The sequence below is a fragment of the Sus scrofa genome, chromosome 10 (assembly GCF_054392235.1).
Source record: "Sus scrofa isolate SSC_HxYL_T2T_F1_AM1 chromosome 10, Sscrofa_HxYL_maternal_Yorkshire_Landrace_v2.0, whole genome shotgun sequence".
Classification (NCBI taxonomy): Eukaryota; Metazoa; Chordata; class Mammalia; order Artiodactyla; family Suidae; genus Sus; species Sus scrofa.
In genome coordinates this window covers 86,598,478-86,618,733 of record NC_139392.1, presented here as the reverse complement: position 1 = coordinate 86,618,733, position 20,256 = coordinate 86,598,478, and the positions used below count along the sequence as shown (strand labels likewise).

Sequence of the window (20,256 nt, the reverse complement as noted above, 5' to 3'; positions counted from 1 at the left end):
TAAAAACTAAAATAGAAAATAAGAAATGTTCAAGAATCATGGTTCTGAATATTCCAAAACTGAATATCCCACTACTAGTGTCTTTCAGACCTAAGGCTCTAGTTCCTCATTAAAACGGAAGTACTAAAGAACTTTGGTAAGAAAATAGGTAGCTGAGCTATTCAAGAGTCATAAAAATTCATGCTTGCAAACAGCTTTTTAAATTATATATGAAGAGAAGAGCTCAAAAACTATTCAACAACTGCCATTTCTGCTATATCCTGGTAGTCTTCCCATGATGACTATACCTCATTTTTCATAGTGTATTATATCACTTGCACAAATTTACAAGGTGAAAGTAGATTTAAATAAAGATAAGACTGGAAAGCTGTTTTTTTAGGGTTAGTTAACCGCTGAGCCACAATAGGAACTCCATGGGAGGCATTTTGGAATTATGCTCAAGGACAAAGGTTTTAAATTCAGCCCAATCTATGTTCAAATCCCAGCTGCTCTACTATTTACTATGACCTTAGGCAAGTCATTTAACCTTTTGAAGCTTCATTTTCTTAATCTGTAAAATAAGGATCATAAAGCTTACCTCATTAGGATTGCCTTAGAGACATGTACTGATAAAATCAAAGTGCTTGGCACAGAATAAGACAACAAATGGCAGCCATTAAGAACTAAAGATTTTCAACCTGGAAAGATAGCATATTATACCATAATAAAAAGCTTTAAAAAACAAAAACAAAAACAACTCAGATTGCCCTACACCTCAAAAATATTCATTGAAGATTAGATTATAATTATTTGGAGTTCCCATGTGGCACAATGGGTTAAGAATCTGACTGCAGTGGCTCAGGTTGCTATGCAAGTGCAGGTTCAATCCCCAGCCGGGCACAGGGAGTTAAAGGATCCAGTGTTGCCACAGCTGTGGCTCAGATTCAACCCCTGGTCTGGGAACTTCCATATGTGATGGGTGCAGCCATAAAAATGAAAAAATAAAAAGATTACAATTATTTAAAGAATGAAAGCGCTGTAAGCGTGCCCCTAATCAAGTGAAACTAACAGAACAAGTAAATTAAGACACTCCCAACTGTCAAGAAACTGCACCCTGGAAGTTTTATTTCAAATAATCACTGTTTTTCTAAAACATTCCAATCTTCCCATTCCTGCATATCAATAACTAAAATAAACGTTCTTACTTCAACTGGGCAGCCTCTTCTTCCTGCTGACGTTTCACCTGCTCTTCTTGCTTCTTTTTCTCTTCTTCTTCATGTTTCTTTTTTTCTTCTTCCTCTTTTTTCTTTAATTCCTCCTCTGCCTTCACCTTTTCTTCTTCTTTTTTCTTGCGTTCCTTGTCTTCTTTTTTCCTCTTATCTTCTTCTAGTTTCTTCTTCTTATCTTCAGGGACCTTAATAACCTCCTTCTTGACAGTAAGCTTGATCTCGTCTTTTGGCTTCTCCCTGCTGCTCACTGGCCGCCTTTCACTGCAGTCTTTTTCTTTGTTGTTTAGTAAAGATTCTTTTTCTTCCATACTTGCTGGCTTTTTGCGCTCAGCTGGCATTATGTTACCCAGGACAATCTGTAAGAGTAAAAGAATGTTAGCATTATAGATGCAGTGACTTTTTTTAGTGATGTGACACTATTTTGTTAAGTAAAGCATATTAATGCAACTTAGCAACTGTAAGAGATTAAATAAAATATATGCAAAATGAATACTACTTCTGGGATAAAATAATTCACTGGTCATAGTCCATATTCTATCATTATTAGTTATGCCTATGTCTAAGTACTTTTTTTCTTTTACTTTTATTTAGGAAAAATTCAAACACAGAAGTAGAGAGCACAATATAAGCAACTTCCATGTGCCCATTACCTAGATTCAATCACTATCAACTTCAAACCAACATAACATTTAATCATAAATACTTCAAGATGTATCTGAGAACATTCTGAATCAGTTTTAACTCCCACATTTCACAACCATTAAGAAATGCTAGGAATTCCCACTGTGGCACAAGGGATCAGTGGCATCTCTGCAGCACCAGAACCAGAATGTAGGTTCAATCCCCCCGCTCAGTGGGTTAAAGGATCCAGTGCTGCCACAGCCAGACTGCAACTGGAGCTGGGATCTGATCCCTGGTGCCAGAAACTCCATATGCTGAGGAGCCACCAAAAGGGGTGGGGGAGTGAAAAGAAAAGAAAAAAAAAGAAAAAGAAAGAAATGCTAGTGACACTATTTTTTACAATATTAAATACAAGTATTTAAGGGGGAGCATAAACAAGCTATTGCCTCCTATAAAGCATCTAACAAAATGGACAGGATAGAAATTTCACCTCACTGCTCTAACCTTATAGGACTTTCAAATACAAAAACTGTCATTATCCAAAATTAGACTACATTTTCCATCTCTTTATTAGTATTAGTCAAAATTAATTTATAAACAAACATAACGATGACTATAAAAATCTGCATATTGTGTTCTATATCTGCCAATACAAGAGCCACCAGCCCAGGGTTTCTGAGCTTTGGAACTACTGATATTTGGGGCAAGACAATCCTTTGAGTGGGGAGGAGGGGAGTGTGCTTCTGTGCACTGTACAAAGTTGAAATGCTGCATCCCTGCCTTCTATACAATAAATGCCAGTAGAACCTCCCAAATTTTAAAAACCAAAAATTACTCCACACACAGCCAAATGTTCCCTGAAAACCACTGCAGTAGCCACATGTGGCAACTTACACTGTGAATTAACTAAACAGAATGTGAAATTCAGCAATCTAGTCACTACTCATGTTTCAAGTGCTCAATTCCACATGTGGCTAGTGTAACATCAGACAGTGCAGGTATAGAACATTTTCATCATCACAGAAAGTTCTGTTGGATAGCACTGGTCGACAGGCTCCATATAGTTAACTGGAAATAAATTCTAGAACAAAAAAATGTACTCTCCAGCAAAATTCATGATTTTCTTTTCTAAAAATATATCTCTATTTAGAACTTAATGTTCTAATTTCTTCTATGGACAGCATTTCATGTTTTAACTCCTAAATCACTGAAAACTGTACACAAGAAAATCAAAATACTTTCCATTTAAGAAATATAGGATTACTTAAACTAGTTTTTTTAGTAAAAGCTAAAAACAAGCATAGTATTTTCAAATACAGGCATTAAATTACCCCAATAAAAACTAGGTCAGCAAACAAAACATCTGCAACAATAAATATTTTATAAACACAAAGCATTTATTTCAGTATTTAATAAAGTATTATCACAGAAAGACAATCTAGGTCCAGAGAAGCACTTTCAGCATTTCCCAAGGCACATGTCATAGTCAGTACCTCCTCCTGACCACCTCATTCCCCTCCACTTCTGTGACCTATGCATTCATTTTGACAATGACACCCAAAGGCTTTAGTTAACACCACTGATGGAACTTGAACAAAAAAAGCTGTTAATCCTGTTTAAACAATCATTAAAATATGTAAGGGCATAACTACTTGCTTATGTGGCAAGATGATGTTAATACTTGTATTATCTGGGAAGTGTAGTTATCAGCTTCTCATGCAGCTTCAATTAAATACCCGCCTTTGCCTTAAAGCAAGCCAACTGTCTAGAGGCAACACAAACAGCTACTACTCACTGGTACCACAGTAAACATCTCACATTATCTTATTTAATACTAAAATCTTTATGAGGTGGGTATTATTTTCCCTATTTTATAAATGAGTAAACTGAGACACGACCAAGTAACTTGACCAATACCTCCACAGCTGGTGACAGAGCTAGAAACTGAACTCATCCTTCTAACATTATTAAAAACCTTGAGCGTATGAAACTGTCAGTTGGAAAACCTGATCATAGATACTGACTACAACAAATCACAGAATTATGTTTCTCAGAATAGAAAGAGTCTCTGATAATGGCTAAGCAGTTTTTACACTGTTTTAACTTTAGTCATAGTCCAGCTAAAATACTGGGGACGAGGTAACTCCCAAGGTAACAAGGCAATCTTCACTTAGGGATATTTGTAATTATGTGCAAATAATAATAATAATGTTTGTAAAAAATTTGTATTTTCTGATGTCTAGCAGCAACACACAACATTTCAGCTGATACAAGAAAGTACAGTTCTCAGAATACAAAAAGAATAGCACCAGGGGTTCCGGCCGTAGCACAATAGGATCAGCAGCATCTTGGGAGCACTGGGACACAGCTTCAATCCCTGGCTCCACACAGTGGGAAAAGGATTCGATGTTACCGGAGCTGCAGCTGAGGTCACAACTGTAGCTCAGACCTGATCCCTGGCCCGGGAATGCCATATGCTGAGGGGCAGCCAAAAAAGGGAAAAAAAAAGAACAGCATTAAAATTTCTATTTGTAATTAATATCTCATTTATGAAGATGAAATTAGACATTAAATTCTGTTAAAATGGAGTTCCCGTCGTGGCACAGTGGTTAACGAATCCGACTAGGAACCATGAGGTTGTGGGTTCGGTCCCTGCCCTTGCTCAGTGGGTTAACGATCCGGCGTTGCCGTGAGCTGTGGTGTAGGTTGCAGACGCGGCTCGGATCCCGCGTTGCTGTGGCTCTGGTGTAGGCCGGTGGCTACAGCTCCGATTCAACCCCTAGCCTGGGAACCTCCATATGCCGCGGGAGCGGCCCAAGAAATAGCAACAATAACAACAACAACAACAACAAAAAAGACAAAAAAAGACAAAAAAAAAAATTAAAAAAAAAAAAAATTCTGTTAAAATATTAAGACATTCACTTGGGGAGTTCTCTTAAGGTACAGCAGGTTAAGGATCTGGTCTTGTCACTGTAGTGGTCTGGGTCGCTGCTATGGCGTAGATTTGATCCCTGGACTGAGAACTTCCATATGCTACAGGACCAGCCAAAAAAAAGAAAGAAAAAAGAAAAAAGAAATTCATTTGGAATCTGACAAATTGAAAAAAGATCAACATTTATTAGCATAACAGTCTCTCAAACTTTGGTGACTCAACTTTTGTGACTCTCTACAGTATTTATTCAATGGACTTTTTTTCTTTCTTTGGTCTTTTTTTTGTCTTTTTAGGGCCTCACCCACGGCATATAGAGGTTCTCAGGCTAGGGGTCATATTGGAGCTGTAGCTGCTGGCCTACACCACAGCCATGCCAGGTCCAAGCCTTGTCTGTGACCTACACCACAGCTCACAGCAACGCCAGATCCTTAACCCACTGAGTGAGGCAGGGATCCAACCCTCATCCTCATGGATACTAGTCTGGCTCATTAACTGCTGAACCATGACAGGAACTCCTATTCAACAGATTTGTGTTTTCTGTATCAAACTGCAGTAGGCATTAATGACTTAGATTCTGCTCTGGACCATGACAAAACAGATTCTCAATAAGACCCTTAAGTCTTGGTCCTGGTGCCTTCTTTGAGTCATTTCCTCCTTGCATTACAAACATATACTGAAAGTACACACAGAACTAAATTTCAGTGAACAAAAAATACGATGAAAATCTAAAGGTTCATGTAAAAGCAACAATGCAACATGTGAAAATACTATAAGCTTTAAAGTCACTCAGACTTTAAGTTTGCATCCCAACTCTGAAACCTGCTAGTTATCGAAACTGGGCAATGTAACTTCTCTATTTATCAATAAAAAGGAGATACTGCTACCTCTCCGACAGAGTTCTTACACTTTTAGCACAAGAGTAAGGCAGCATTCAACAAATGTTTATTCTTTCACAGACAACACCGAAAAGTTCACCCTAAAATGAGATTTTTCAAGTTAGAAGTACTAGATTTTAGCTACTCCAATCCTCAAGTTTTACAGTGACCTCCCCAAGATTACACAACTAGTTGTAGTGGCTGCACTGAGACTGTGTGTCTAGTGCTCTTTTCAACTACATACTCTGACTCTAAAATTTTAAAAACCAAATAAAAGATATAAACATAACTCAGATAAGTATGCATTTCTGTATCAATTTAAAAAAATAAAACTGAGCATTAAATTATATTGAATGAAATACAAAAATGTCTTTAAATTATCTTACCAAACACATGCCCTAAACAAATATTTTACCTAAAGTATTCAAACAGTCTTTCAAATAAAACCCAAAACTTTTAAATAGGTTCTATCTCAAAATAAGATAAAAATCAGTGACCTTTGAATTGGGATACAATCAGCTCTTACAAGTTATTTTATCAAGTACAATTACATTCACACAGTCCTTAAAAGGAAGCCACGCTTTAAAACCACCTTCCTAGCTCCCAAAATAGTGTCCTGGCCCTGGGCTGTGTATTTTATTTGGTTTTCTAAGTATACTCTGAACTTGCAAAAGAAAGTAAAACTACTTTACTAGGAAAACAGGTACTACCAATAGTGTGTACCTGGAGTGCAGAGAAAGGGGGGTTTCCCTTTTAATCATATTCCTGCACAAAGTACCAAATGAACTATGTATGAAATCACAATGAGACTGCTCCGAAAATGCTCCAGAGTAAAAGAATGCCGTTTTACCTTTTAATTCTGGGTTATTCATTCAAAATGTTCTTAAGGGCAGAACCGCACCAGGGGCATTACCTCCCAGTCTTTGACTTTAAAGAAACGTCCGCAGTAAAAGGGACTCATTCAAAGTTTTCCCAAATTTCGCCAGAGTTCAAAAACGGTATTCTTGAAGAGCTGTACAATTCTCACCAACACCTAAAAACTGTGCTAAATGAGAAGAGCGAGTGGTAGTTTTGCTTAGATCCGATGCCTCACTAAGTACAAGTCCGGTCCTGAGGGTACCCCCCCCCCAAGCCTGTAAGCTGGCTCTGCTTGGCCAACCTGGAGACCAAATACCCCGAGATCATCTCCTTAGTTCAACTGTGCCAACAAGAGAAGACCTGGAGCCCCGGGATGAAGGCAAAGTGAAGAATCACCGGCCCATGGGACTGAAAAGAAGCACACCGAATAATCCTCGCCCACCACTCCCAAGTACACCCAAACCCCTGCGCCTAAACACAGCGCTCCCACAACCCCCTGCTCCTGCTCCACACGCCTCGACCCCCCTCGCTTCCCGGCCACAACTCCCCTTCCCCCCGGGGTCCACGGTCACCTGCGCCGACCACCCCCGCCCCAGCCCTAACTTCGCACCCCACACTCCCTCACCACCGGAGCCCGACACGCTCCGGCCGGTCCCCGGCTCCGCATCATCCCACACACGCACCCGCCCCGCTTCCTCGCCCTCGCTTCGTTCCCGGCTCCCGAAGAGCTCTCCCCAACCTCCTCGCCTCCTCCACACCCCCAAGCCCCTTCACCCCGCCGCGGCGGGCTCCCGGCCTCCGGCCCCGAGGCCCAGCCCCGGCATGTGGGGCAGGCACCCCTCTAGACCGCCCCTCTGGCCGACCCCGGGCCGGCGGCTCCCGCGTTGACGGGAACTCCCGAGAGAGAGGGGTCTGAGGAGGAGGACGCCGGACCCGCGGTCCGGCTCCCGCTCGCCGCCCCCGGAGCGCTGAGGTGCGGAGTCGCCTCTCGGGTCCCCCAGGGAGTAGGAGTCCAGGCCGGTGCCCCTCAGCCCCGCTCCCTCCCGGTCGTTGGAGCGGAGGAGAAGGAGGTTCCCCGGGACTCACCTCGAGCCTGTTGTCAACATTAGCCCCGGGTTTCCCAGCACCAACTCCAGCGCTCGGGCTCTCCCCTCCCCTCCCCCCACCTAGCTCGCAGCCGAGGGCCCGCCTTCCCTCAGCTCCCCCTCCTCCCTCCGCCCGCCGGCCCTCCCGCCCGCCACTCACCAGCGCGGCCCGGCTGCGAGTGGGGGCGGGGCGGAGGGAGGTGGAAAGGAAGCAGCCGTCCGAGCGATTGCCGGACCGAAAACAGTCCGAGGCGCCCTTCCGCCGGCATCTCCACGTCCTTGGCTTAGCTTCGGGGTGGCGGGTCACGAGCAAAGTCTCAGATAGGTGCCGCACACATAGCGGCTGCTTCAAATTACCCACTCCTTTAAGAGGAGCTAATTTTTTCAGACAGGCAATGCGTAGGGCAGCCACAGCAAGCCCCTCAATCCAGGGCCTCAGTGGAGGGGGAGGAGTGTTCCGAGGACCGGAGGCAGGAAGTGGATTGGTCGCCAGGAAAGGGAAAGCTCCTGAATTGGAGGTACGCAGGCGCAGGCACTGAGGTGGGGGGGCCGGGGGGTAAAGCGAGAATGGGGAGGGGCGGAGCTAACAGGAGGTGAGGAAGGGCGGTGGAACGGTAGGCGAATTACGGGGCGCCATTAAGGACAAACTTAGCCACGTGACTCTCATGGGAGTTTCCTGGAGCGAATGTAAGGAAGAGGTCTAAGAAGGGAAAGTTTGATTGGATTAATGCATGGGGTGAGGTTGAAGATTTAGGAAGTTGAAAACTGGAGAGGTTAAAGAATATGGCTGGTGAGGAAGGTGCAAGTTGGTTAGGAACAGGTTTCGATTTAAGAGTGCCCTAGAAAGACTACGAAAGTCCGGTTGGGGAATTTCCAGAAGCAGTTTCAGGTGTTCCACCTAAAAGTACCCCAGGGTGAAGACAATTAAGGTTTTTCCTACACAGGTCTTAGAAAGTACCGTTCTAGCAAGCAGATTTTTTAAATTACAATGAATTATTAAATGAAATGACCAGGTTAAAAAAAAATTTGCTACGCTTGCCATTTCCACTGAATGCGGAACCAAATCAACTTTTAAAAGTGGTACCAGCTTATTTTATCTTAAATGTCTGAATTCGTGCATCTGGCCTCCAATTTTTATCCAAACATTGCTAAGGTTTGCCAGCAGAATCTGGCTGGGTGTTCAGTACTGGCCGGCTTTGGCTGGTCAGGAGCCAAAGGAGCAAAGGTGCAGAACTGGTCTTGATTCTTGCTCCACCTGCGGCGCCCCGCCCCCAAAGTGAGCTAGGAGCAACTAGAAACACTTGAGGCAGGTCCCTCCTATTCAGCTTTTGCCCATTTGCTTCTTTCTGTTTACTGTTTTTACTTACCATTTATTATTTTTTTCCCAACTGGGATATAATTGATTTTCAATATTGTATGTTTCAGGTATAGAGCGTGGTGATTCGCGAATTTAATAATTATTATAAAACATTGGCTATATTCTTTGTGCTGTGCAATATATCCTTGTAATGTTGCGGAAACCACAAAAACCGTGGCAATGGAAGGAGACAAACAGCACTCGGAAATATGGAAAAGCAAGGTTTATTCAGCACCGGTGCGGGCTCAGAGGAGTCACCTCCAGAGTCTGAGCACCAGGTCTTTGTTCTCAGTAACTTTTATACACTACAAGGTCTTGATTTTCCCATGTAAGCATCCCGGACCTCCCCCATCCCCAAGCAGTCTTCCTCCCTAAGAAACTGAGCCGGCAAGGTTGCAGAAGCGGAACTGATAAGCAATGCTGGGTACCTGATGAGCAGGGCTGCTGGCTTGGATATAGGGTACACAGTTGTTACATTATTATAAGAAGGGTGGTATAGTGATAAGCACAGCTGGAAAGGCTTGCAGCTGCCTTCTTAGCCAAGGGGGGGGGGGTTGTTCTTTGGTTAAAACTCCATTTCAGTAACTTTATTATGCATAGTAGTTTGTACCTCTTAGCCCCCACCTCTACCTTGCCCCTCCCCCTGCCCTCTCCCCAGTTGTAACCACTAGTTTGTTCTCTATATCTGTGTCTGTTTCTTTTTTTGTTATATTCAGTAGTTTTTTTTATTTTTTAGATTCCACATATAAGTGATTACCTCAAGTATTTGTCTTTCTGTGTCTGGTTGATTTCACTAAGCATAAAACCCTCAAAGTCCATCACGTTGTTGCAAATGGCACAATTTCAGGTTTTTACTGCTGAGTAGTATTGCAGTGTGTGTGTGTGTGTGTATTTATGTGTATGTATGTACACGTGTGTATATATTTTATATATTACATCTTCTTTATCCATTCGTCTGTCGATGGACACTTAGGTTGCTTCCACTTACCGTTTATTCTTAGCATACACATTGCCCTTCCAAACTGAGTGTTGATACTTCCTATACTTAAATTAAAAACAAACAAAGGCGTTCCTGCTGTAGTGCAGTGGGTTAATGATCTGGGGTGACTCTGTGGCAGCACCTGTTCAATCCCCAGCCGGGAGCAGTGGGTTAAAGATCTGGCTCTGCTGCACCTGTGGCATATGTTGCATCTCTGGCTCAGATTCCATCCCTGGCTCAGGAACTTCCATATGCCACAGGTGTGGCCGAAAAACAACAACAAAAAAACGCTATCACTAGGTTTGTCATTTAAAGGGCAGTGAAAGAGAAAGAAAGACAAATACTGCTGTTCTGTACAACTGATGAATAGTTATGAGAGGACTATCCCAAAACACCATGGCAATGGCCCTCACATTCTCATCAAAGTTCTCTTTCTCATTTTATCTGATTGTCTTTAGAAGATTGGCCTATGCTGTTGATAAATCCTTCTCCTCAATCAAATCAATCTTGGCCTTTCCTCAGGTGTTAAAGAAGAAAGCATGTGGAGTTCCCACTGGGTTCCCTCAGTGGGTTAAGGATCTGGCATTATCATTCCAGTGCTGTGGCAGAGGTTCGATGCCTGACCTGGGAATTTCCACATGCAGGCACAGCCCAAAACAAAGAGAAAAAAAGAAAGTGAGTAAAGACTGTTATTTGAGGCATTTTATTGTGAAAAGCAGCAGAAAAATATAACCCTAGGAGAATGTGAGGTCAGGGAGGATTTTGTTTGTGTATCTTTTATATTGCATTTTTTAATGAACGATATAGAGAGTGTGGAGTTCCTGTCATGGCTCAGGGGTAACAAACCTGACTAGGATCCATGAGGAGGACAAGGGTTTAAACCCCGGCCTCACTCAGTGGGTTAAGGATCTGGCATTGCCATGGGCTGTGGTGTAGGTCGAAGACGTGGCTCATGTCTTGCATTGCTGTGGCTGTGGGGTAGGCCAGCGGCTACAGCTCTGATTCAGCCCCCCTAGCCTGGGTGCTTCCATATGCTGTGGGTGCAGCCCTAAAAAGCAAAAAAAAAAAAAGAAGGAAGGAAGAAAGAAATAGAAATAGAGAATATGGAAATGATCCAATCGGGAGGGAAATATTGAGGATGCAGGAGAGAGGAAAAAAGATAACAAAAGATCAAAATCCTTGCAGTGAGAAGGAATGGCATCTCAAGTACCCGTGGAGGGAGGTCCCATTGTGTTTCAGCGGGTTATGAACCCAACTGGTGTCCATGAGAATTGGGTTCGACCCCTGACCTCGCTGAGTGGGCTATGGATCAAGCTGCAGTATAGGTTGTAGATGCTACTTGGATCTGGAGTGGCTGTGGCATAGGCCAGCAGCTGCAGCTCTGATTGGACTCCTAGCCTGGGAGGGGTCCAGTGCTGCAGATGCGCCCCTAAAAAAAAAAAAAAAAGGCAGGGAGGGAAGAAGGAAGGGAGAAAGTAACAGGAGACACACAAAGGCTTTTGGACCTGGGAGTTTTCAATGAGAAAAGGAAAACTGCTGCTCAGGTTCAGTGAGAAAGAAACATGAAGAGCATGAAAGCAATAGAGATCACCTGCTGTGAAGCTACTTAAAGTTTGTGGTCGTGAATTTAAAGTAAAACCATCCAGCCCACATAGGCCAATTTCTCCGGAAGAGACGGACAGTTAAATTTAACTTTGGCTCGCCACCGCCCCCATAAAAGTAATGACAGAGAAAAAGACAACTGCAGGAATTGTGGGTGTTTGCAGAAGAACGCTTGTAGTGAAGGATCATGGGATCCACACTGGGCACAGGGTAGGTTAAGGGAAATGAGGTGTGCGCGTGAGTGTGGATGGGGTTAATGAATTGACAGGAGCTGGGGTTGCAAAGAAAACAGTGATGGAAGAGCCAAAACATCCATGAATTAACAGGGACAGTCCAGGAAGTCTTAAGGCAGTTCTGAAGAGCTGCAGTAGCAGGAGGCTTAGACAGAAGAAGCGAGCCCAAAGTGGCCAAGGCTCTTGAAAGAGGATGGAAGAGAACTGGTTTGGAAGCCACCATGGGAAGCAAGAAGCACACACCACTGAAGTCAGACTACATGAGATCAGATTTTAGTCTGGGAGTTCCTGTCGTGGCGCAGCAGAAAAGAATCCGGTTAGGAACCATGAGGTTTCAGGTTCGATCCCTGGTCTCACTCAGTGGGTTAAGGATCCAGCGTTGCTGTGAGCTTCGGTATAGGTCACAGACACGGCTCAGATCCCGCGGTGCTGTGGCTGTGGTGTAGGCCGACAGCTACAGCTCCAATTAGACCCCTAGCCTGGGAACCTATGTATGCCGCAGGTGTGGCCCTAGAAAAGGCAAAAAAGACAAAAAAAAAGAAGAACATTAAAAAGAAAAAAGTCAAATTACCACAATATACACTTTAAATTCCTTACAATTTTGTCTATCAATTATACCTCAATAAAATTGAAAAAAAAAAGGAGAAAAGAGGAACAGTATTCTCAGCTACTGTAACCAATAATAGAGATTAGTAAAAGTCATTTCTAATTCTGGTTTCACTTCAATTTGTCCAGCAGAATGACCATTCTCAAAGTTCTTCGGGAAAGCTAATGGGTAAGTGGTGAGAAAGCTAACTTGATATCATCTAATTGATCTTTTTCTCTTTTTTAGGACTGCACCTGAGGCATATGGAACTTCCTGGGCTCGGGATCAAACCAGAGCTGTACCTGCCAGCATCACAGCCACAGCAGTGCAGGATCTGAGCCACATCTTGGGCCTATACCACAGCTCATGGCAACGCCAGATCCTTAACCCACTGAGTGAGGCCAGGGATCAAACCCAAGTCCTCATGGATGCTACTCGGGTTAGTTACTACTGACCCACAACAGGAACTCCCTGAACTTAATTTTGGCCTCCAATCCCGTCTACCTTTTTTTCTATTTTTCTTTTTCCTGTTAGCGGTGCTACAGGGAATCAGATAGGCCACCTCAAAATGTGCCACTTCATCCTAAAGATTATTCTGAGCTGAAGGCAATTGAGAATCAACAGATGCAGGAAGAGTTCTCTCAATCTCTCCTTATCTGCCTAAAAGCAGGGCATGAATTTCCCGTTGTGGAAGTATCAACTCCCACCCCCAATCCCAGTATCTAGAAGAAGAAAGAGACTCTTACCACCGGAAGTGGGGAGTCGACACCCAGATGGGTTTACATGAACAGATCTTCCTAAAATAGCCCTTGTCTTCCATTAGTTCCCTGTATATTTCCTACCGATTTCCCACAATTTGTGATCCCTCAAAACCCAAGCCCTCTTTCCTTTGTTAAAATGGAACCTAAGCTGGAAGTCTAACTGCTTTTTTGTGCTCAACTTTTCTGTGGAAGCTTATGCACATAGATATAAGTGCAAATCGTATGCCTTCTCTCCAGTTAATCTGTCTTTTGTTAGTTTAATTTGTAATTAAAGAATATTAAAGAATATAAGAGGATAGAGAAGTTACTTCTTCCCAATAATTTCTTAGTTCCTACACTCCATCTCTTATCCAAATGGAATTGATATGTCTTGAAAAGATTGTGCCTGGGTTCTCTTCCAAATCCCCACTGCCACAGCCTTAGTTCAGGCCCACACCAACCCAAACCCACACCGCTGGCAACCACCTCTTAGTTCTCCCCAACTGCTTCTAATCTTACCCCCTCTTGACCTTAGCATTGTTTCAAACACAAGTCTAATCATTTAACTCCCACCATGCAAACACCCATTAATGGCCAATGTCTCCACATTTCTTTGATCATACAGTCCAGTGGGGAGGGGAGAAGGGCATCCATGCCTGACTCCTTTAGGTTTACCTAGATATAAACAGTGTCTATATGTACCACTACACAGATATGTGCATTAAAGCATATGCCCTGGGGAATTCCCATTGTGGCAAGGCTGAAACAAATCTGACTGGTGACCATGGGGTTGCAGGTTCGATCCCTGGCTTCAGTTGGTGGGTTGAGGATCCGGCGTTGCCGTGGGCTGTGGTGTGGGTCACAGATGTACCTCAGGTCCTGCGTTGCTGTGGCTATGGTGTAGGGTAGCAGCTGTAGCTCCAATTCATCCCTGCCCTGGAGGTCTCCATGTGCCATGAGTACGGCCCTAAAAAGCAAAGCTTTTAAAAAATTATAAAAATTTTAAAAAGTCTATACCCTGAATTTTTTTTTTAATCTAAACGGAAGTTATAATATTTTTCCTAAATGTATCACCTTGCATACCATCTCGTGCTAAGCCACTTTATTTTTTTCTTTTTTGGGGCCACACCTGCTATGTATGGAAGTTCCCAGGCCAGGAGTCCATGCCACGGTCATGGCAACTCAGAATCAGAGACTCGTCTGCGACGTACATCACAGCTCATGGCAACGCTGGATCTTTAACCCACTGAGTGGGGCCAGGGATCGAACCCTCATCCTCATGGATACTAGTCTCAGCTGAGCCACAAAAGGACCTCCCTATGCCACTTTAGAAGTCAGCAACCTGGAGTTCCCATCGTGGCGCACTGTTTAACGAATCCGACTAGGAACCATGAGGTTGTAGGTTCGATCCCTGGCCTTGCTCAGCGGGTTAAGGATCTGGCATTGCTGTGAGCTGTGGTGTAGGTTGCAGACTCGGCTTGGATCCTGCGTTGCTGTGGCTCTGGTGCAGGCCAGCAGCTACAGCTCTGATGAGACCCCTAGCCTGAGAACCTCCATATGCCACAGAAAGTGGCCCTAGAAAAGACAATAAATGAATAAATAATAAAAAATAAAAAAGAAGTCAATGACCTACAGGGTCAAAATCATAGCCTTTAGCAGGAGCCCTTAAGATTCTATTAACAGGCTCTTGCCTGTTTGTTTGTTTTTCTTTTTCTTTTTTTTTTTTTTTTATGGGCGCACCTTCGGCATATGGAAGTTCCCAGGCTAGGGGGTCGAATTGGAACTGCAGCTGAGGTCTATGCCACAGCCATGGCAATGCTGAATCCAAGCTGCATCTGCAACCTACATGAAGCTTGCTGCAACCCCGGATCCTTAACCCCCTGAGCGAGGCCAGGGATAGAACCCGCATCCTCATGGACACTATGTTGGGTTCTTAACCTGCTGAGCCACCACAGGAGCTCCGCTCTTGCCTGTGTCTCATTTCCTGTCGATTCCCCACAGGTCTGAGTTCTAGCGGTGGTCAACATCCTGCATCTGCTGGACCTCTTCTTCCTTTTGTGTACCTGTTACGGCTTCGCCTAGAATGCCCTTTCTCCCATCAATGTTTTCAGACCAGTCCCTCAAGCGTTATTTCCTGGGGGAAGCCTTTCTCTGTCACCTCCAACCTGCATATATCGGATTAGGTCTCTGTCCCTACCTGGGTCCCCAAAGCAGCCTCTGAACAACTCAATTACCACATTCACCGTATTACATTGAAGTAATTTGTTTGTTTGTTTTCCCATTAAGACTATGAGCTCCTTGAGGCTGTGATTTGTAGCTTATTAATCTTTGTGTCCTAGGACCATAATAACATTTTGATAGAAGAAATAAAAGTGGAGTTCTCTGTGGTTCAGCAAGTTAAGGATCCAGTGTTGTCACTGCAGCAGCTTGGGTCCCTTGTGTGGCAAGCCTTTGATACCTAGCCTGGGAACTTCCACATGCCTAGGGTGTGGCCAAATAAAAAGAAAGAAATGGAACCTAATACAGCATTGTAAGTCAACCACATTCCAAAAAAAGTTTTTTAAAAATGAATTTAACAGGAGTTCCCATTGTGTCACAGCAGGAATGAATCTGACTAGGAACCATGAGTTTGCGGGTTCGATCGCTGGCCTCGATCAGTGGGTTAAGGGTCCAGCGTTGCCATGAGCTGTGGTGTAGGTCGAAGACGCAGCTCAGATTCTGAGTTGCTGTGGCTGTGGTGTAGACCAGCCTCTGTAGCTCCAGTTAGACCCCTAGCCTGGGAACGTCCCTATGTCGAGGGTGCAGCCTTAAAAAGAAAGAAAAATAAATTTAACAAAAGAAGAAAGTGAACGAATATGAAGGGGATTAGAATATACCAGGCCAGAGAGTTCTCTGGTGGTCTAATGGTTAGGACTTGGTGCTTTTGCCACTATGGCCCAGGTTCAGTCCCTGGTCTGGGAACTGAGATCCCACAGCTGCTGCACACTGCGGCCAAAAAAACCTGGTTTTTTTGCTTTTTAGGGCCACACATTTGGCATATGGAAGTTTCCAGGCTAGGGGTCAAATCAGAGTTACAGCTGACAGCCTACACCACAGCCACAGCAACACCAGACCTAAGCCAAGTCTGCAACCTGTACCACAGCTCACGGCAATGCCGGATCGTTAACCCACTGAGCAAGGGCAGGGACCAAACCCTCAACCTCGTGGTTCCTAGTCAGATTCACTAACCACTGTGCCACAACGGAAACTCCCACAAAAATTTTTTTTAAAAAGAGGAATATACCACCTCAAATATATGCCAACTGGCATATGGATTATTTTGAGACAAAGGCAATTGAGAACCAACAGATGCAAAAAGACTTCTTGGAGTTCCCATTGTGGTTCAGTTGGAATGAACCTGACTAGCATCCATGAGGATTCAGATTTGATCCCTGGCCTCACTCAGTTAAGGATCTGGCTTGCTGTGAGCTGCTCTGTAGGTCACAGACAAGGCTCAGATCTGGTGTTGCTGTGGTTGTGATGTAGGCTGGCAGCTGTAGCTCTGATTCGACCCCTAGCCTGGAAACTTCCATATGCCGCTCCTACAGTCCTGAAAAAAAAAAAAAAAGACTCTTGGAGTTCCCTTATCTGACTAAGAGCAGAAACTTCCTTTTTTTTTTTTAATTAACCTTTTTTTTTTTTTTTTTTTTTTGTCTTTTTGTCTTTTTGCCTTTTCTAGGGTCGTACCCATGGCGTATGGGACTCAAGCCCCATCTGCGACCTACACCACAGCTCATGGCAACGCCAGATCCTTAACCCACTGAGCAAGGCCAGGGATGGAACCTGCAACCTCATGGTTCCCAGTCAGATTCGCTAATCACTGAGCCAGGACGGGAACTTCCCCTTTTTTTTTTTAATGTATTTTTGTTTTTTTGTTTTGTTTTTTTAGAGCAGAAACTTCTGAGAAGGGAGGATTACCATTACCATAAATACCCTCCCTATGAGATTTATGGCCATGAAGGAAACAGAAAACCAACGCCAAGATGAGTCTGCACCAAAAGACCTTAGTAAAGTAACCCTTATATAGGTGTTATTTACGTAGGTGATATACCTTATGTGGGTGCCATTGGTTAGCCCATATATTTGCCTTGCCACGGTTTTCTGCTCCTAGGAGCCCAACCCCCCTTTCCTCTGCCTGGTCGCTTCTCCATAATTTAAAATGGAGATTTAAACTTTGTTAAAACAGAATTTAAGCTTCTGAGTCTTACTGTTTCATAGCGTTTTCACTTCTTTTCTGTGTAGCCCTAGGCATACAATATAGAAACATCAATTAAATTTGTATACCTTTTCATCTTGCTAATCTATCTGTTGTCCGTTTAATTCACACACACCAGGTATTGAATGTAAAAGAGTCTGGGAAAAAGTTTTCTCTTTCTGACAAACACTTTCTTGGAAGAAAGAGTGAAACCTATGAACTTCTGCAGGAGTAAGCGGGATTAAGCTGGAGTGGAAAGAACAGACTATTCCTGCACTGTTGGTGGGAATGTAAACTGGTACAGCCACTATGGAGAACAGTTTGGAGATACCTTAGAAATCTATACATAGAACTTCCATGTGACCCTGCAGTCCCACTCTTGGGCATATATCCAGACAAAGCTCTACTTAAAAGAGACACATGCACCTGCATGTTCATTGCAGCACTATTCACAATAGCCAGGACATGGAAACAACCCAAATGTCCATCGACAGATGATTGGATTCGGAAGATGTGGTATATATACACAACGGAATACTACTCAGCCATAAAAAAGAATGACATAATGCCATTTGCAGCAACATGGATGGAACTAGAGACTCTCATACTGAGTGAAATGAGTCAGAAAGACAAAGACAAATACCATATGATATCACTTATAACTGGAATCTAATATCCAGCACAAATGAACATCTCAGGAAAGAAAATCATGGACTTGGAGAAGAGACTTGTGGCTGCCTGATGGGAGAGGAAGGGAGTGGGAGGGATCGGGAGCTTGGGCTTATCAGACACAACTTAGAATAGATTTACAAGGAGATCCTGCTGAGCAGCATTGAGAACTATGTCTAGATACTCATGTTGCAACAGAACAAAGGGTGGGGGGGGGAAATGTATACATGTAAGGATAACTTGATCCCCTTGCTATAAAGTGGGGAAAAAAGTAAATTAAAAAAATAATAAAAATAATAAAAAATAAATAAATAAAAAATAAAAACTGGGATTTCACTGTTATTTACCAAGCAAAATACTAACTCTTAGTCATCCAGATATAGGATTCCATGTCCCTTTTTGTGATTTTTATGAAACATAATTCAAGATTTTAACACTGGGTGGTTGAATGAATGAATGGAGCGAAATGAATAGACACCTCTTTCTTAATGTGTATGAGGCATTAATCCACCCAATGATTCTATTTGGTAGATATTGTTTTTTATTTATTTATTTGCCACACCCACAGCATATGGAAGTTCCCAGGCTGGGGATAGAATCCGATCTGCACCTGCGACCAACACCAGTCCTTTCACCCACTGTTCGAGTTTGAGGACGGAACTCACACATCCTCAGCAACCCAAGCCACTGCAGTCAGATTCTTAACCCGCTGCACCGCAGCAGGAACTCCTCTTGTTTTTATAAATGGGGGAACTAGGGCTTAACATAGCTTAATAATGTGCCCAGGATGACACAGCTGCTAAGTAAAACCTCCACTCTGGACTGATTCCAAAGTTCACAGTCGTATGTAATATTTCCTCCTAGAGGGCATTTTCTCCACCTTATACAACTGAATACCATTCAGAGGTTAACACAGATTTTCCCTTTTACACAATCGGAATACAGAACACGAGAAGACATAATGTCATAATCTAGCCCTAACAAGATCATCCAATACAAAGAGTAAAACAGCCTCTGCCTGGGTCAGACCAGTGCATCTCTAAATTCCTACTTCTGAAAGCATAAAGGGAAAAGGACTTGGTCTGGTATGAGAATAAAACACAGGGAACTCAGTGAAACTAGGGCAAGTCATTTGCAACCTGTTTGTGATTCAGAGGCTTCATTTTAAAAATGAGTACATAAGACTTTATGACCCCTAACTTCATTATTTTAATTTAATTTTGGCATCGCACCTTGTCATGGCTTCCAAGTGTTCAAGAAAACAGTGGTTGTTCTTCCTAACCCAGGGCATTTCTGTCACATTGAGAAATAACAGCTGGAAAGAAAAAATTATTACTCAGAGAGTCTTCTGGCATTCTCTCACTTCTTGTGTCAGTTGCTAAGGGGAAGGTAAAGGAAGGAGGGTCATTTCTAGCTTTTCTTCTGGAAGTTTCCACCCTGCAGTCATAATACTATGTACATTATATGCCTCCCTGTTTTGCCAAAAGAAGCTGTAGACATAGCCATATCATTGTGTTTTACCTTCTTCCAATTGAATGAAAGACTCGTTTAAACAGGGATTTTACTTTGTGTCAATATTCTATACCTAACATTTAATATCAGTTTAGTAATAGGAAGCTAATAAGCATAGTATCAGCTTTTGGGCAGAGTGTCCTGGTGGCCCAAGGAAGAGTTGCATGAAGAGAGTACGTGATTGCTAGGCCTAGGATGCGCACTGCATATACTTCAAACAAACATTTCTAAAAGTGGTCATGTGGCTGTGGCAGGCGGCCTCTAAAATGGCCCTCAAAAACCTGCCCCCTGGCATTCACATCCTTGTGTAAGGCTCTCCCCTTGAGCATAAACGGGTTTAGTGACTAACTTCTAGTGAATATAATGCAGCAGAGGTGATGGGGTGTTGGTAGCAATATTAGTTTATAGAAAGACTGTGGTTCATCTTTTTTTTCCTTTTTTGGCCACCCCATAGCATATGGAGTTCCCTGGCCAAGGATCAGATCTAAGCAACAGTCACTACCTAAACTGCACCTGTGGCAATGCCAGATCCTTAACCCACTGAGCAAGGCCAGGGATCAAACCTCAATCCTCATGGACACTGTATCAGGTTCTTAACCTGCTGAGCCACAACAAGAACTCCAAATAAATCTGTATATATATATAGTTTGTTTTTTTAGGGCCACACCCGCAGCATATAGAGTCCCAGGCTAGGCGTCTAATTGGAGCTATAGCTGCCGGCCTACACCACAGCCACAGGAACGCGGGATTTTAGCCTCGTCTGCA

General features: G+C 43.3%; 1 protein-coding gene and 1 long non-coding RNA gene across 9 annotated transcripts in view; one reads left to right on the top strand and one right to left on the bottom strand.

The window, feature by feature from the left end:
- Positions 1-8,067, bottom strand: part of UPF2 (UPF2 regulator of nonsense mediated mRNA decay) — a 101,677-nt gene extending 93,610 nt beyond the window's left edge. For 3 of the 7 annotated variants that reach the window (XR_014818103.1, XM_084980515.1, XM_084980519.1), the window contains exons 1-2: positions 7,581-7,667; positions 1,185-1,564 (exon numbers count right to left, since the gene is read on the bottom strand). Coding sequence is in view for 6 of the 7 variants with exons in the window: in XM_084980515.1 (XP_084836641.1) it covers positions 1,185-1,546 (362 nt within the window). In the remaining variant the exon portion in view is untranslated. Of the gene's footprint in view, positions 1-1,184; positions 4,307-6,486; positions 6,682-7,580; positions 7,668-7,739 lie in introns of those variants that run through there. The other 4 variants (XM_084980517.1, XM_084980518.1, XM_021064994.2 and 1 more) reach the window with 4 other exon arrangements.
- Positions 8,054-18,304, top strand: LOC146399579 (uncharacterized). 2 transcript variants are annotated; one of them, XR_014818120.1, is made up of 4 exons: positions 8,054-8,266; positions 10,438-10,590; positions 12,489-12,525; positions 17,450-18,304. It is a non-coding gene; the product is annotated as an uncharacterized LOC146399579 (long non-coding RNA). The 2 variants fall into 2 exon arrangements; XR_014818119.1 differs by lacking the exon at positions 17,450-18,304 and adding an exon at positions 16,795-17,449 and having other exon boundaries at positions 8,054-8,097; positions 12,486-12,525.
- The last annotated feature ends 1,952 nt before the right edge of the window (positions 18,305-20,256 follow it).